The sequence below is a fragment of the Saccharomyces paradoxus genome, chromosome XIV (assembly GCF_002079055.1).
Source record: "Saccharomyces paradoxus chromosome XIV, complete sequence".
Taxonomy (NCBI): domain Eukaryota; kingdom Fungi; phylum Ascomycota; class Saccharomycetes; order Saccharomycetales; family Saccharomycetaceae; genus Saccharomyces; species Saccharomyces paradoxus.
This window is the reverse complement of record NC_047500.1, coordinates 226,403-243,764: the sequence shown is the minus strand read 5'-3', so window position 1 is coordinate 243,764 and position 17,362 is coordinate 226,403. Positions and strand designations below refer to the sequence as shown.

Here is a 17,362-nt window from a genome sequence, read left to right as displayed (position 1 = left end):
AGGCACTGTGAAAAACGACGATATTGTTTTCAATGACCAGACAGATGCATCTGCACCGCTAGAACATTTTAAATTCAATGCCTATTATTTTTGATGTTACCTTGGTACTTGGCAATTCACAAACCAGCCTTTAATCTCTCGAATTTCCTGGATAACATCCCTTGATTTATTAGAGAAAGTTTGGGTCCTATCTGTTAATTCAACCTGGTCTGTCGCCATCTTAATTTGAAAGACAAAATCGTCCATACTTTCGGTTGGTTGGTCCAAAGATCTGTTAAAGTATTGTAATTCTTGCTTCACACTTTGCAGTTGATAAGTTATTTCAGCCCAATGGCTGTTATCCTTTTGTATTACATTGTCATCCGAAGTTTGAGTGGACCTCTCCACAGAGTTATTTTGTTCGTTGTATCCCAGCGAGGATACTGGAGTCATCACTAGTCGTTTCTGCAATTGAGCTATAATTCTCCTCAAACGCAATATAACAAATAAAGAAAAATCGTTCCTCTGCTGATACTGCTTTTGTAGCATTGGTTCAACAAACATAGCGACAAAAAAATATAGAAATGCATAAATTGATCCACCATTATATAATAAACTCTTGATGGCCTTTACCGTCGGATTAGTCCTCTCTGCTCTTTTAATGTCTACATCAGAAGGCCAGTCAATATATCTGGGTAGACTTTTAATTGATGTCATGGTTCTTGATCAGCTTTACGTGGTTCTGCATATCAAAATGGTAGTGATATCCCGATGGTTTCATTTTATCCTGAACCCTTATAAATTTAGCTGAAAACGCGGGTTACAGGCAACACCGAGCCCAATAATACTAACAAAAACGAACAATTTAAAGGCTATACATCAAACATTATAAAAATTACATCTTCTACTCAAAACGTACAAAATAAATCTTCTTTATATTTCCTCAGAATTCTCGTCATACCCTCGCTATTGTATGGCCTGCGCGGTTTTACGAAACTTGAGGAGCCATCATTTTTTTCCTCATCATTCGGTAGGTGACTCCTAGACTTACCAGCTCTTTTCTTCAAAAGCTTGTTGATTGTGTCTTGCTTCTCTTCTTCCAATCTCTTCTCGCTAAGGTTCTTCCGTTTACGTGCATTTTCGGCTCTTCGCAGCTGGATTTCCTCATCTGTTAATTTCTTTTTAGACCCACCATCTTCCAGTAAATCTAACAGCATTTTACTTCGAGTTGTAGCGCTTCTAGTAGAATCTGTTGTATTTTCTTTTGTTGCCTCAAGTTCATCGTCCTCCTCGTTACCATTACCATTACCATTCACTACGGACGCCAGTTCATCTGACTCCTTACTTCCACTGGCTTCATTATCCTCATAGCCTCCAGATTCCCCGTCTTGCTCCCCCTCCCTTTTCTGCCCAACATCTTTTTGGTCGTAATAGGTTTCTTCACTTTTCTCTAACTCGTCTTTTTCTTCACCTTTATTCAGCTCCTTTTCTAAACTCTCTTCTTCCGTTACACCATCTTCCATTTCGCCATCATTGACTTTACTATCATCAATATCAGAATTTTCAAAAGCTGTTGCAACAAGTTGCCTTTTGTCCATTGATCTGGTATGTAAATGACGCTTCTTAGAAGGGCTCAATACATCCTCATCCTCATCATAGTCCTCATCAACACCCCCTGTAAGTTCTTTATCCCTAATGCGTTTTGAGGTTCTTACACCCTTAGAACCTCTCTTACGTGCTGTCCTTCTGGATGATTTGGTTGTGACTACCTGATCGTCGAGATCCTCTGTATAATCATCATCGTCAATGTATTCTTCCCCCCCAGCTGAGGCGCTGTCCGATAACTCTAGCTCAACGTCACTTGCTTCACTGTCCATTATATGCTGCTATTCCTCAGTTAGCCGTTTAACCTTCAAAGACACGTCAAAAGGAGAATCTTCGTTCTTGTTTTATTCTTTCCTCCTTTTCCTCTTCCTTTTTTTGTTAATAACATTCCATAAACTATTCCGCCTCGTGTGAAATAAAATCATTATAAGAATTTTAAAAATTAAAATACGTAAAAGTTTACATAAATTACACATTGAATTGAAAAACAAAATAGAAAACGCGAATCAGTGACATAGAGAGACGCAGTAAATTATCTGATGATGGGATACTTTATTCAAATTAGTTATAACAGGTCCTTCTCAAAAAACCTTTTCCTCATTTCCATTCTGCCGGTTCCATGCTTTTTGACCAGTTTTCTTATTTGTTCTTGATCATTGCTCTTTAGTGATTCGTCGTCTTCATGTGTCCAGATACCAGGAACGTTGGGCGGAGGATTGACATTGTCCTTAAACATGTTCAAGAAGTAGCGAGGGAAGACCATCAAATCTCCAGATAAACATGTCAATATGCTCGTACTGAAATTTTTACGTATACCAGTTTCATCGCAAAGATCCTGTACCAATTTTTCAGCCTGTGATGGCTCATAATCTCCTGAAATAACATCATGAAGTTTATCCATGAATTGCCTCGTACTACCAAAATGAAAGAACAATGGTAGGAAAAGATCTGTTGTTGCAATTTTCGGTGGAAAACTTATTGTATCGGGATCAATATTATCATATATATCCTCATTCGAAAAATCGCTTCTTATAGCTTCCGCAATCTCGTGGGGATACTCAAAAGGCAAACTGTTTGAGATATTGGATAGATCGTTCTTTAAACTGGAAATGAAATTCATGGTATCTTCGTCCAGTAATTCGTTTTCCGGTATAGCATAAGAGTTGGAAGCAGCAGCAGCAGCAGCGGCAGCAGCATTGGCAGATGCAGCATTAGCGGTGGGCTGTGCATTTCTTTGAGAAGTATAATTTCTTGCCCTTTTGGCTGCTGAGTTATAGTTACCGGGAGTGGGCACGCCAGGCCTCTTGGGTCTATTGGTGAGGTTCTTCATCGGTTCTGGCTCCCTATTTTGAGCTTTTTCAGCTTCATAATAACTGATATAGTCATCAATGCCGTAAGCGAGTAAAAACTTCCTGAACCTGTCTCTCCAAGCATTCTCAGTGTGAGTTGCGTGCTCTTCGGCAAAATGCTTGAAAAATTCTCGTGCAATGGGTCCTCTACGGCTTTGGGTCCTATAAGCCGCGAAGTTGGGTTCATTTCCTGGAACATGATTTGGGTCCATTGTCATATTCCTCCTGGCAATAGCGGTAGGTGTATCCTCATCTGTGATAAGCGATCTTCCCGTATCAGGATCGATTTGAAACAAATCACGATAAAATTGCTTCTTTACTGCGATTGCCAAAGTGTAATCTTCATCGGCGGAAAATTTCCTTTTAATCGATGGTGGCAAAACTTTAGTCTTTATCAGATTTCCATCGTCGTCTCTAACCAATTTACCGAATTTGTCAACTTCATAAACGTACTCTAGCCTTTTAGAAAGATATACTCTAAATCTGTGTCTAATAGAGTTACCTGTATGATTAGGCACATAATGGGATATTTCATCATAAAGAGTATGGGTAGTACGTCTGGTTGGATTTTTCCTGACAACGTCCAAAATGAACTCGTCTTCCTCATCTGTAAAAGAAGCTTTATTGTGTGAGGGCAAAGCGCCTCTCGAAATCATGGACCTTTGTGCTTGAAAAGATGCATTTCCTTCATCGGCTCCTTGAGGGTTGCTATCCTGCGTCAAAAGATCATTGTCTTCGTCGTTGACATTATTATTGTTATTATTATTATTATTATTATTATTATTATTAGAAGTATCTTTTTGAGGTTGTTCGATTTGGACCAAGTCATTGTGCCCTCCACTTGTCATTGAAGCGGTACTACTTACATGTTGGCGAAGCAGCTGAGCTTGCTCTTGTAATCTGGCTTGTTGTTCAGCGTCCACCATAACTTTTTCCTTGATTGATTCTTCCGTGGCGCCGTTAGTATTTGTGGAAATTATCTCTGCTTTTGGCCCAATAGAATGGCTGCTATTGCTATTGCTATTATTTATATCATTAGAATGAGGCTCGTCCTGTAACCTACTGTCCACAACTTCTCTAAAGTTGTCGTAAGGGACTAAGTAATTTTCCATGTTCAATAGCGAGTTGCTTTGACAACAGGCCTTAATATAAGTTGGAGTTACCGTTGGTAAATTTGTGTGATTATAAGGTGATACAATGAAGACATTCTCTTTTGATTCTCTTGGCTTGGTATCTAGTACTTCACCACCGTTTGCTCTAATCAGGCGCGCTAATTGATCAATGTCATTCAAAGAATCATGCGCATCAGCGTCCCGATTAAGATAGAATTTCATGTTTGACAGAGGAGGACCACTCACTTGTTCTTTTTTCTCCTCAGCAGCTCTCTCGTCAGCTGTAGATTCAGCAACAGATGCAGTTGACGTCTTAACAATATCAGTGGCAGCAGCAGTATCAGCAACGGGAGACGTGGTAGTCGTTATACCGACTTCAGTAGTATCATCGTCTTTCTTTTCGATCTCTGCCTGATCCGCTTTGACACTAGTGTCAACGCCAGCAACACCAGAGTTTTCTTCATTTTGATTAGCTTTCACATCAGCGGCAGAATCAGATGGCGCTGTGACTGCAGCAGAGCCACTGTCAACAGCGACCATACTCGGATCCAATGCATCAACAAATTCTGCTGGTGCAGTTTCAAAATCATCTGGACTAGACATTGTAGGATAATTGATACGCAAATGATGTCTCGTGTGGGGCGGTTGCGTCTACAACAGTTCGTGTTTACTACCTTTTGGGCTATGGGTTTGTTTTGTTCAAAACGTGTTGATGGTGTTTAGGTGCTGGATGTTGGGTGTTGAAGAAATGATTGCGATAATCTGTTTTCGGTTTTGTTTTCGTTTCTCGTCAGTTTTTAGAACTTCAACAAGAAAGCCGGGGCGGGTAGCGGGCATAATGCAAGAATGTCCGTGGCATTAAGGATAGCCTCATTGAAATTTGAGATTCAGAATTATGCAAGTTACATAATCGTATTCATATCTTCATATCTTCTTCGTTTAGTGTATTATATAAAATCTATTGTGCTTATATGCGGTTTTTTTGTTCTAAGAGCATTCTACTTGAATTAGTGTGTAGTCATATTGCCCCTTCTTTATATTATACTTCACTTTCATGGATGAGAGTAGATTGTTCTTTACACATGCTGTATCCAAACCTTTGGTCTGCTTCCGTAGGTTCAATCCCATGGATGCATCGTGCCCGTAAAATACTTTGGCGTTATTAAAGTGGTCTCCGTACTTGTCCCACAGTGTGTACCACCTGACATAGTTCTTGTTTTCTTTTTCACGTGATGTTCTTGACCAGTGCTTCTTATCGACGTACTTCATATTTGACAAAGAACTTACGCCCGGAATTTGGTTCGGCTTCATGAAATCTCCTGGAACCATCCCTGCATGTGCACCAAAGAGTTTGTCGCCAGTTATATCTAGATCCAATTCAATGGCCATTGAGCAATGTTCCGCCAACTGGGTCAGTTTGAAAAACCCAAGCTCGCGAGCTAATTGTCCATGTGCGCTGCTGATTTTTGAGATGTCCTGTGGTATGAAATCAGTCTCAGTACTGAAAGTTAAAGGTGTCATTAATTTGGGGCGTCTCACCCTTTTTGAAAAGTCTGGGTTTAAGTACGCCATCATAACCAATATTTCATGATTACCTAAGACGCACTTCACTTGGTCCTTATGATCTAGAATATACGACACTACCTTATCTGAGTCTGGGCCCTTGTGAATAAAGTCACCCAGCAATATCATCGTTGTATTTTCTCCCAGTCCTCCAATCTTGTCATCAATGAGCTCCATGAACTCATCATAATTACCGTGAACGTCACCGACAAACACATATTCCTTGTTTAAATCTACCACATGCTCAATTTTCTTCAAGGTGCTAATTGTAGGCAATAAAGAAACCGGTGGAGATAACTGAGGGTCATCAAACTTTAAGGTATATAGTGTATAAACGCAGCATGTCACAAAAAATATCAATACTGTGCTAACTGTAGCGGCTCGTGTTTTCCGCTTATTGTCCATTTCTAGGTATCTATATTCCTCAAGCTTGCCCTTGCCACAAGCTAAAAACGTTGAGAGAAAAGTGAAAGTGATTCAAGAATAATGTACTCCTCTTATAGGATATGTTCATATTTCAATATATCTCAGATGGGCCCGCGAGACTTTTCTGGCCCTGAAAAAAAAAAAAGGTAGAGCCTTGATTATCTAAAATTATGGTTTATATCGTTCATACTGCACAAAACGTGCCAGCAATGCAATGCTTTTTAAGCGTGAAAATAAACAAGCGGCATTGGCCAAAAGGGAAAAAATTCGAATTATAGGCGCGGTATTCACAAAAATATAGGAGATATGTGACTAACTCTGATATGCCTGTTTCAAGTCAGGATCTTCTTTGTCTCCTAAGTGTTTACCATCCAGGAACTTCAAATCGGTTTTATTTGGACATTTCTCAAGTACTTCTTTAGGGAAGTAATCTTGTTCAACCTTTCCTTCAATATAATCAGGATTGTACTTGTAGCCTTTATGATAGCCAAGCTCTTCCATTAATTTAGTTGGCGCATTTCTGATATGCATCGGTATTTCACTGCTTGCTAAACTATACATATTTTCACTCATCATTGCCCTTAATTTCTTCCAAGCTCTATATAATTCTACTGACTTGGGTGCCCTAGCCAAAGCAACACAACATTGTGCGAGTGCAAGGTCTGCTTCTGGCAAACCAATTTTCATCACCGCGTCATGCGCTGCGACAGCCAATGGTAATAATGAATTATCCCGTAATCCGATATCTTCAGAGGCTATTCGAATCATCCTTCTGGCAACATATAATGGATCTTCCCCTCCCTGTAACATTCTTGCTAAATAATACAATGAAGCGTTTTCATCCCCACCTCTAATAGCTTTATGAAACGCTGAGATTGTATCATAATGGTTATCTCCTTTTGGATCATAATATGTGTTAAGCCCATTACTGCTATTACTCTTAATTATATCTCGTACATCATCAGTGGATAATTCTTCCTCGTTGGCCTTGCGTTCTCTTGTTGAAACTTCGATCATTTCCAACATATTCAATGCTCTCCTTGTATCACCTACGGATAGATCCACGACGTATTCTAGTATGCTTCTGGACAATTTCAAAGGATTTTCAATGTTCCAAACTTGTTTCCTGCATTTATTCAATAATGCGATTCCTCTTGATAGAACAATACACAGCTCATTCACATTCAACTTTTCTAGGACAAAAATCAAACATCTACTAATCAGAGCATTGTTCAGCTGAAAACTTGGGTTTTCTGTCGTTGCCCCAATCAAAATAATGTCACCGTTTTCCACATGTGGCAATAACAAGTCCTGCTGAACTTTATTGAATCTATGAATCTCATCAATAAAAAGAACAGTTCTTCTTTTGGTCAGTTGATATTCCTTCTTAGACTTTTCAAATATACCTCTTAATTCCTGCGTGTTTGCCTTTGTCGCACTTGTTTCAATCATGAAATATTTAGAACCAACGTTTGATTCACTATTACTGGTTGTCGCAGTCTTCGTTAATAGTCTAGCCAGTGAAGTCTTTCCTACACCTGGAGGGCCCCAGAGTATCATAGATGGGATAGTTCCCTGTTTTATATATTTGAATAATGTACCGTTATCTTGAGAGAGAATGTGCTGCTGTCCTACATAATCTCTTAATTCTTTTGGCCTTAACTTTTCACTAAGTGGCAAATGGCTTATCTTCTGCAGCAACCTGCTTTCGTAATCGTTATGAAGTTGACCTCTACTCGAAGCAGAGTCTATTACTGATTTTGCAGAATCCGTGGATGGAGCTTCCTTAAATCTTTTGCTTTCATTTTCAGCAGTCATGTCTTCGTCCTCATTCTTAATATCTGTCTTAATTTCATGATCTTCGTTGTCGAGATCAATGAACTTCTCTGCATTAGTTTGTTTCCTCTTCTTTGGACCTGCCAAAAGACTTGACACCGTTTGTGGTCTACTTGAAGGTTTTGACTTTTCTTTGCCACATATATCAAGATGAGAGTTGATTAGGGAAAAGAAAACTCTTCTAGAGCAAATTGGGCATGAAATGAGCTGCTCTACAGACGTCCTCTTATTATTCATTGAGACTATGCGATCCTGGAGCAAAATCCCACCGCGAAACGTTCTTCTCCTAATAAACCTACCTTTTACCTGTCGATGACTTACCTTAAAACACGTTTCCTTTAACACAACGCGTACTATTTTCCAAACTAAGCAAACGATGTTGGATATCAAAAAGAAGAGAAAGAGGGTAATTTTAACTGATTTCTCAATATCAAAAGGTTGTGATATATGATGTACCTAAACGATCACTCATCCCTTGGATATGTTGCCAAAACCTGTTTTGCCCTTACGCACGTTATACCTACTTTTATTATCTACGGCGGGCGACCTGACCCGGCTTATTTTTACTGGAAAACGCAACAATAAGTCCGTTACGCAATATTGAATTTTGATGAGAACCGTTCTGCAATATTCAATGCTGTCAATACAACCCTGGAAAAGGAACAACTGGAGGCGACACAGGGGTGTATTGACACAATAGAGAATACCTTTTCGTTTTCATTGTACCATTTGGGCTACTCAACGAGATTTCAAAACTTTAACTGTATTGAACTGGCTCTTTTCACACCCTGAAGCACAAATATAAGGGAACAATGAATTGCAAGGCGGTAACCATCAGTTTGCTGCTGTTGTTATTTTTGACGAGAGTATATATTCAACCAACATTCTCACTAATTTCAGATTGCGATGAAACTTTCAATTATTGGGAACCATTGAATTTATTAGTACGTGGATTTGGCAAACAAACTTGGGAATATTCTCCCGAATATTCTATTAGATCATGGGCTTTCCTATTGCCTTTTTACTGTATTCTTTATCCGGTAAACAAATTTACTGAGCTGGAAAGCCATTGGAACTTTTTCATCACCAGAGCATGCTTAGGATTTTTTAGCTTTATCATGGAATTTAAACTACATCGTGAAATCGCGGGCACATTAGCGTTGCAAATTGCGAATATTTGGATTATTTTCCAATTGTTCAATCCAGGCTGGTTCCATGCATCTGTTGAATTATTGCCTTCTGCCGTTGCAATGTTGTTGTATGTAGGTGCCACCACACACTCGCTACGCTATTTGTCTACTGGGTCTACTTCAAATTTTACCAAAAGTTTAGCATACAATTTCCTAGCTAGTATACTGGGCTGGCCATTTGTTTTAGTTTTAAGCTTGCCATTATGCTTACATTACCTTTTCAACCATAGAATAATTTCTACCATTAGAACCGCATTCGATTGCTGTTTAATATTTTCATTGACTGCATTTGCTGTGGTTGTTACTGATAGTATATTTTACGGAAAGCTCGCTCCCGTATCATGGAACATCTTATTTTACAATGTGATCAACGCAAATGAGGAAACTGGCCCAAACATTTTCGGGGTTGAACCATGGTACTATTATCCCTTGAACTTATTGCTGAATTTCCCACTACCTGTGTTAGTTTTGGCTACTTTAGGAATTTTCCATTTGAGATTATGGCCATTATGGGCTTCCTTATTCACATGGATTGCAATTTTCATTCAACAGCCTCACAAAGAGGAAAGATTTCTCTATCCAATTTACGGGTTGATCACCCTGAGTGCAAGTATAGCTTTTTACAAGGTTTTAAATCTATTCAATAGAAAGCGCATTCTGAAAAAAGGAATAAAGTTGTCAGTTTTATTGATCGTTGCAGGTCAGGCGATATCACGTATAGTTGCCTTGGTGAACAATTACACAGCTCCAATAGCCGTCTATGAACAATTTTCTTCACTAAACCAAGGTAGTATGAAGACACCGGTAGTGAATGTATGTACAGGTCGTGAATGGTATCACTTTCCAAATTCTTTCCTGCTGCCAGATAATCACAGACTAAAATTTGTCAAATCAGGATTTGATGGTCTTCTTCCAGGTGATTTTCCAGAGAGTGGTTCTATCTTCAAAAAGGTTAGAACCATACCTAAGGGAATGAATAACAAGAATATGTATGATACTGGTAAGGAGTGGCCAATTGCCAAGTGCGATTATTTCATTGATATCGTAGCCCCCATAAATTTAACAAAAGACGTTTTTAACCCTTTACATCTTATGGATAACTGGAATAAACTGGCATGTGCTACATTCATCGACAGTGAAAATTCTAAGATTTTGGGTAGAGCGTTTTATGTACCGGAATCAATCAACCAAATCATGCAAAAGGTTTTACCAAAACAATGGAATCAATTGTACGGAGTTCGTTATATCGACTACTGTTTGTTTGAAAAGCCAACTGAGACTACCAATTGATAAAAAAGTGTTCTAAAACAAGTACAGAAAGTCTATTGACTGCTTTTGTTTCTGAGCGTTTTATTATCAATAATTTTAACATTTTTCACGTATATATATATATATTTATATGTTTTTATGCATTTATAAAAAATATGTTTGTTCATTACCTTCTTTTTTTTATTTTATTAACAACTTTTAAAAAATGTCATGATTAATTACATTTCGTATATGTAAAACTATAAAACTGTGAAAAGAAATTAAACCGAAGTGTGTCATGGATCCTCAACGCCTTATTTAATTTCTTTATGCAACATGCTTTCTCTTGCTGGGCCAGTACCAACCCATTCAACAGGAACGCCAACAAAATCTTCAATATATTTCAAGTACTTCTTTGCGTTTTCTGGCAAATCTTCATACTTTTTAATCTTGGTAATATCTTGATCCCAACCTGGCAAAACTTTGTATTCAACTTCAACTTTACCCAGAATATTCAAATCTTCAGGAAACAAATCTAGCTTCTTACCTCGGATGGAATATGAAATACCCACTGGGATTTCTTTGAAGGTATCTAGGACATCTAATTTGGTAATGTTTAAGCTTGTGTACCCATTGATCAAAGTGGAGTATTTCAAGACTACTAAGTCTAACCAACCGCAACGACGCTTACGACCAGTAGTGACACCGAATTCAGCACCAATGGTTTGCAATTTTTCTCCCTCCTCGTTTAATTGTTCTGTTGGGAAAGGACCTTCGCCAACTCTAGTTGTGTAGGCTTTAACAACACCATAAATTTCATCAATAGTACGTGGAGGAATACCTAAACCGGTAAGAACACCACCAATACCAGTACTAGAAGAAGTCACATATGGATAAGTACCAAAATCAATATCCAACATCAAGGCATTAGCACCCTCAACCAATATCTTTTTCTTTGCTTCAATGGCATTGTGCATGAAAACAACGGAGTCGACGACGAATGGCTTTAATTGCTCTCTTAATTTCTTGTATTCAGCAAGTTTGGCTTCAAAATCGTACTCGAAATCACCGTATCTTTGTCTTCTTGTTTCCAATAATCTCTTATATCTAGTGACAAACTCCTCCCAAGCACCTGGTTGATCATTCACCAAATGATGAACTCTCAAACCAGATCTAGAAGCCTTTGTAGAATAAGTTGGACCGATACCTTTGCCAGTAGTACCGATATTTTTACCATCTTTAGAACGACCTGATAATTCCAATTCTCTTAGCTTGTCAGTCACTTGATGGAAGTCAAAGACTAAATGTGCTCTGGAGGAAACAAATAATCTGCTTCTTGCGTTCTTCAAACCTTTAGCTTCCAAGGTTTCCAATTCTTTGAAAAAAGATGGAACGTGAATAACAACACCATTACCCAACAGATTTTGGCAGTTTGGGTTGACTAAACCTGATGGTAACATATGGAAATCATACTTAACACCATCTACAACAATGGTATGTCCGGCATTGTTACCCCCTGCACAACGAGCCACAATATCATATTTACCAACCAGTAAATCAACCAGTTTACCCTTACCTTCATCACCCCATTGAGAGCCTAATACAACGTTAACCATTTTGATACGCTTTTATTTCGTTATGTTACGATTTCCCCTACCTTCTTCAACAAAAGCTTAATATTTACTCAGTCGAGGTAAGCTTTTACAATCGTTTCTTTTATAAGGCAAGTTAAAAGATAAAAAGAAAATCAAAAAAGAAAAGGCTAACAAGAAAAAGAAATTACTTTTTTAGAAATAATGATTACTTATTATTATTTACTTTGTTAATCTGTGACTCAATGAAAAGGATCGCGATCAGTAAACGTGAAATCGAGATTATTTAAATACAAATTTTTTCTCCTATCTGGGTTACAAGAACAGATAGGGTGTGACATGTTTTTTCGAGGAATTGGTCACGAGAGCGAATGGAATGGGACTAATCTCACCATCCGATTGTCTGGGGTTGCGGTAATTGCTGATTCCTTTAAATTTACAGATTTATTAATTGGTTGCAAAGTAAATTACTCTTGACTCTACCGGCCATAAGCAGGGCAGATTGACTTCTTCGTTCGTCATTTTTCACATGTGACAAGCACGTGACATGGAGTCGGGTAATAATGTGTAATGCTGTCGGAAAACTTTTCAGTCAAGTTTCCATTAGAAGAGAGCACGTCTGGATTCGATGAGATACTCGAAACGGTAGCAGGCATTAAGAACCGGGACCTTTATTAAACAATTCGTCATTTGAACATTTAGTAGAGGCAGTGAGAATCAAATCCGTCACGATTACAAATGAGCGGGAGTTCGTCTAAAGGAAATGGTGGAAAGAAACTTCTTAATAAGAATCAATTACTGAAGAGAAATCGCATAAGAAATGCTAGATCAATTAGAGCAGAGGCCGTGGCCGTTTCATCGTCAAAAACTGGGGTACCAAGCGATTTAAGTGAGTCTGGGAGTAAGCTAAACGTGGGCCAATTCATCAGTTCTCGTCAATTTGAGGTCAAGCAGTTGCAATTGGCCATGCACAATTCCAAAGGGGCCAGCTCAACGAGAATATTTCAGGCATTGCCTCGAAAACTGCGTCGTAGAACGGCTTCGCATAATGTCCGTAGGATTCCAAAGAGAATGCGCAATAGGGCTTTGAGAGAGATGCGTAAGAGTGACCAGCAGGAAGTATTGAAGAACTCTTCAACTGCCTCCAGAAAAACCCATGGCCTAAACGCAAAACAACTTTACAGGGCTAAAATGTCCATAAAACTTCTACGATTGGCTAGCAAATCAACTTCTATGAAGCTCAGTATGCCACCAGAGATCACATCATCTAAGTGCCATGTAAGGCAGAAAATCAAAACGTTAAAACGAATGATCAAAGAATCATCAAAAGCAAATCCCAATATAAAATTACTTAATAATTGTATGGGGAGCTATGATGCTACCGGTCTCAATGAATTAGCATCTATCCCCATAGGTAGGATCAAATATACGAAGAGGCAAAAGCACTTTACCTGGCTGCCTACCCACATTTGGAATGCTAAAAGGTCTCACATGATGAAAAGATGGGGGTACCAATTGGCATGGGCACCTACTCAAAAATGCTTTAAATTGACACATAGGCTAGGCGGCGACACCTGCAGCTCCGATGGGGCCTTATGTATGGATTCAAGTCATATTGGTACTATTGTTATAAAAGATAAAGGCAATGAAAGTGAGGGTGACTTTTTAAAATTTGTTATAGGGAAGTTAACGGCTGGAAGAGCAAACTCAAAGAAATATCGAGAAGGTCAGGTTTTATTCCAGGGATTAATTTATGATTTCAGCGAAGGAGGCAGTGAAGATTCATCCAAGCCATTGGGTCCGTGCGACATATTTTGGGTACAAATGGATACTGCTATAATAAGATTACATCCTTCAATCTATACTCAGGTTTTTAACATCCTTTTACAACACACAAAGAAATTAACTGTACAGGATTGTCGATATTCATTAGCGAGCGTAACCTTGAAGGGAGCTAAAGCTCTAGAATCGTTAGCCTCCTGTTTAAGAAGCACAGAACATTGTGAATCGTTTGAACAATTTAAAACGATTTCGATGATTACCGATTATAATGCTCTACCACAGAGGTGCACGTTCGCATTTGAAGCCATAGACCCACGTCATCTTGCTGCACCAAAAAAGTTAAACGATTCCCAGAGGAATAGTGTTAATTTTGACGACATTATATCATTGTACGAGAATTATCCTCAAGATGAAATAAACGCTGTTTTAAACAAATTATGCGACCCTGAGTCACGTACTGAATCATACAAGAACCAGAGCACATTAAAAGAAATTTCTGCGAGACGTTCCAAGTTGCTAACTGTTACACCGAATCATATCAATAGAACTACGGTTCCATTCAAGGGAAATGACGATCCTTCTATCCCATTAGTCATAATTAGAAGGCCCAAGACCAACGACTGGATTGTCGTGTTACCATGGTTCTGGCTTCTACCGCTGTGGCATCTACTGAACCGGATACCAAGAATGTATCATATTGGTCTGAGACAGTTCCAACAAATTCAGTACGAGAATAAGCAACTTTATTTTCCCGATGACTACCCATTCACTCAGTTTGGTTATCTAGAAAACTCACTTTATAAAAGGGAAGCCTCTAAAACGAAGTGGGATAGGAAGCCAATGGGGAAAAGGATCAATTTCGAAAAGGTCAAAGACATTCATAACACCCAATTACCGGCATATAGCGGGGAAATAGGCGATTTTTTCAGTTCAGACTGGAGGTTTTTACAAATACTGAGAAACGGTATCGATTATTTACGCCGGAACGATAAAAACTTAGAATTGGTGGACAGTAAGAAGACCGGACAGTTTAACAGTCAAGGCGTAAGAGACATCAACTGCATAAATGACGTTTTGGAATTGTGCAAGGATTATGAGGTCAAGGCAAAGGCAATATCATCGCCGATTGAAGACAACATACCAATTATGTTGTGTAAAGACTCGAAATGTCGGTCCCGTACTTCTAATAGGATCAACTCCGATAGTTCTTCAGTTCACCTTACGTCCTGCCCACGTTGTGCCATTGCTGTGTCTTGCACACTACTTGAACGTGGTCACCCAAAGGACAATGCAAGAATATATCAAGTTCCAGAAAAGCACCTGCAGCATTGGCTTCAATTGGCAAAAGGAGTGTACCGGTCGAACGGAAGAAAAGATCACGATTTGAAAATGCCACTTCCAGAGGTACACGATTTGATCGGCTTTATTACCAGCGGCACATACCACTTAAACTGTGGAAATGGTATGGGGATCGGATTTATAGATCATCATTTGGCTATCCAACAACGGACTAGATACGTTCTCATCAGGAACGTGGGCACCAACACTTATAGGCTGGGGGAATGGTCGAAAATATCCGTATGATGAATTACATTATATACGCGAACGATATATCATAAAACTATATTCACGGAGATCAAATAATAATCACGCCCCTCAATAACGTTCTCCCCTCCTGGGACTCCATACTTATACATTTATAAATTAAGAATGATTAATGAACTGTCAACTGATTTCATTATATGTCAATTTAAATACGGTGATTTACGCTACTATTATAGACTCATCAACTCATTCCCTAGCTCTTAAAATTGTCAAAAAACTCATTACCCGTATTCGCATCTTTTTATTTTTTTCTTCTTGCGTCGAGTTTTCCATTTGTAAGACGTATAAATAGTGAGAGAAAGTCTCATTTGACATGCCTTTCCTTACACGATTACTTTTGTTGTAAAATTTGTTTTTTTCTTGAATTTTCTTTCTAAATCCTCATACTTACCTTAAGATATCAGAGGAGATCAAGAAGTCCTACTGATCAAACATGCACTTCCAATGGTAGAAGGATGTTAAGCATTTATCATTGAACTATAACTGTTCTTTGAATTCATTGATGCAAACTCCTTGGTCACATACACATACGAAGCGGAAGGCGTGTTTGCTGACGTTTCCGTTCCCTTGTTTCAATCATCGGTTAATCCCTTGGTCCCTTTGGGGGCCTTGGGGTTAGACTGATTTTTGGGGCCCTTTGTTTCTTCTGCCTGGAGAAGTTTGACACCAAATTCAAATTGGTGTTAGGGGAGCTGGGGCCTTTCAGAAGAGAGCTTCGTAAAGACATTCTTCTAGTGTACTTTTCTCTAGTGTACCATTTAATTTTTCAACGGCGGATTCGAATGAACTTTAGTTTATGATGAAGGTGTTGCTGTTGGAATTATTTGGTCAGGATTGTATGTCCGAGGATGTGCTCTTTTTGAGCAGTCTCAACTTTGCTCATTGCCATTACGGGAAAAATTCTGGAGGGTCTTGGTAGGAACGGGTGGATCTTATAATTTTTGATTTATTTTCAGAAAAAAATAGAATATTTTTCTATTTTTTTCTTTCTTAAAGTATTGAAACTTTTTAAGTCTCATGCTTCTATTTTCTTCATTTCAGTTCTATATCTGGCGATGTGCTTTGGAATGAAACCTGTTATACAAGCTACATTGAGATAAAACATTATCCGACTTGCTAAATAGAATGTGTCATATCAAGCTTTTCGATCAAAACAATAACTAAGTGGATAACAAGCACAAAATGCGCTTAGGGAAACTGCAACCAAGAAATTGTAATATTATATAGTTAATATAACTAGGAGGCTGTCGAGAATTCACGAAAGCATTATAATTTTCACGAATAATGTAAGATCCATGAAGATCACTCAATTTTTATGCTTTTTACAGCATTTTAACTTTTTGTCTAGTAATATGAAGGAGCATATAATGACGGTAGTTGAGAATGTGAGCTTTGCCACTCAGTTAAGATATCCATTATACAGTCTTCAAAGGGAATGTCATCTTTTTCACATTGTTCTATTTTATCATTGAGCATATCAGCTAATTTCAATATGGCTTTGCTACCAACTTTAGCATTTTCATCATCATCTTTAATGTCAACATTAATTACATGTACTATTTTGTTTAATTTCCCGCCTCTGTTCATTAAATCTTCACAAACGGCATCAAAGCATCTCTCTTCACAAGTGAAAACGAAGTCGAAGACTTTTGTACTTTCTTGCCATTTTTCGGGTGCTTTTTTGAGTCTTCTATTACGATCCAGCATTTGCAATAAACCGTTTGACTTGTAACGGTCTGCTGATTGTGATAAAAGATCATTATATATATCATTATAGGGTGTACCAAATGAGTACACATTAGGCTTATCTATCGATAGACCAGGCAGTCTCACAGCTGAACCTGTTCCGTAAGAGCTAACATTATAACCTGCTTCTTGCAGGACTTTATGAGATTCCATCGAACGATTGTTGTTTGACGCACAAACTGTGCAAAACTTCAAGTTTGAATTGCGATGACTAGGCATTTTGGACTTCAATCCTAGCTATACCACCGTTGTCTTAATCTTCTTGCAAATGTTTTTTACTTATGCTCATTAGCCTTTTTTCTTTATTATCATCTTTCGTTTTTAAGTTC

At 38.4% G+C, this 17,362-nt stretch overlaps 9 protein-coding genes across 9 annotated transcripts; 2 read left to right on the top strand and 7 right to left on the bottom strand.

Moving 5' to 3' along the window:
• Nucleotides 1-96: 96 nt before the first annotated feature.
• On the bottom strand, nucleotides 97-696 carry PEX17 (Pex17p; the record flags this gene model as incomplete). The annotated part of the gene is made up of 1 exon (XM_033912851.1): nucleotides 97-696. The coding sequence occupies one exon, from the start codon at nucleotides 694-696 to the stop codon at nucleotides 97-99; it is 600 nt and encodes a 199-aa protein (XP_033768742.1).
• A 191-nt stretch (nucleotides 697-887) lies between these two features.
• On the bottom strand, nucleotides 888-1,856 carry IES2 (Ies2p; the record flags this gene model as incomplete). Its single annotated transcript, XM_033912850.1, has 1 exon — nucleotides 888-1,856. One exon carries the CDS (start codon nucleotides 1,854-1,856, stop codon nucleotides 888-890), a length of 969 nt encoding a protein of 322 aa, XP_033768741.1.
• Nucleotides 1,857-2,149: 293 nt separating this feature from the next.
• On the bottom strand, nucleotides 2,150-4,648 carry RAP1 (DNA-binding transcription factor RAP1; the record flags this gene model as incomplete). Its single annotated transcript, XM_033912849.1, has 1 exon — nucleotides 2,150-4,648. One exon carries the CDS (start codon nucleotides 4,646-4,648, stop codon nucleotides 2,150-2,152), a length of 2,499 nt encoding a protein of 832 aa, XP_033768740.1.
• Nucleotides 4,649-5,032: 384 nt separating this feature from the next.
• On the bottom strand, nucleotides 5,033-6,013 carry PPN2 (putative serine/threonine-protein phosphatase; the record flags this gene model as incomplete). Its single annotated transcript, XM_033912848.1, has 1 exon — nucleotides 5,033-6,013. The coding sequence occupies one exon, from the start codon at nucleotides 6,011-6,013 to the stop codon at nucleotides 5,033-5,035; it is 981 nt and encodes a 326-aa protein (XP_033768739.1).
• A 333-nt stretch (nucleotides 6,014-6,346) lies between these two features.
• On the bottom strand, nucleotides 6,347-8,107 carry MGS1 (ssDNA-dependent ATPase MGS1; the record flags this gene model as incomplete). The annotated part of the gene is made up of 1 exon (XM_033912847.1): nucleotides 6,347-8,107. The coding sequence occupies one exon, from the start codon at nucleotides 8,105-8,107 to the stop codon at nucleotides 6,347-6,349; it is 1,761 nt and encodes a 586-aa protein (XP_033768738.1).
• Nucleotides 8,108-8,682: 575 nt separating this feature from the next.
• On the top strand, nucleotides 8,683-10,350 carry ALG9 (dolichyl-P-Man:Man(6)GlcNAc(2)-PP-dolichol alpha-1,2-mannosyltransferase; the record flags this gene model as incomplete). The annotated part of the gene is made up of 1 exon (XM_033912846.1): nucleotides 8,683-10,350. The coding sequence occupies one exon, from the start codon at nucleotides 8,683-8,685 to the stop codon at nucleotides 10,348-10,350; it is 1,668 nt and encodes a 555-aa protein (XP_033768737.1).
• Nucleotides 10,351-10,622: 272 nt separating this feature from the next.
• On the bottom strand, nucleotides 10,623-11,924 carry ADE12 (adenylosuccinate synthase; the record flags this gene model as incomplete). The annotated part of the gene is made up of 1 exon (XM_033912845.1): nucleotides 10,623-11,924. The coding sequence occupies one exon, from the start codon at nucleotides 11,922-11,924 to the stop codon at nucleotides 10,623-10,625; it is 1,302 nt and encodes a 433-aa protein (XP_033768736.1).
• A 714-nt stretch (nucleotides 11,925-12,638) lies between these two features.
• POP1 (ribonuclease P/MRP protein subunit POP1) lies at nucleotides 12,639-15,266 on the top strand (the record flags this gene model as incomplete). Its single annotated transcript, XM_033912844.1, has 1 exon — nucleotides 12,639-15,266. The coding sequence occupies one exon, from the start codon at nucleotides 12,639-12,641 to the stop codon at nucleotides 15,264-15,266; it is 2,628 nt and encodes an 875-aa protein (XP_033768735.1).
• A 1,365-nt stretch (nucleotides 15,267-16,631) lies between these two features.
• Nucleotides 16,632-17,252, bottom strand: SSU72 (RNA polymerase II subunit A C-terminal domain phosphatase; the record flags this gene model as incomplete). Its single annotated transcript, XM_033912843.1, has 1 exon — nucleotides 16,632-17,252. One exon carries the CDS (start codon nucleotides 17,250-17,252, stop codon nucleotides 16,632-16,634), a length of 621 nt encoding a protein of 206 aa, XP_033768734.1.
• Nucleotides 17,253-17,362: the final 110 nt, after the last annotated feature.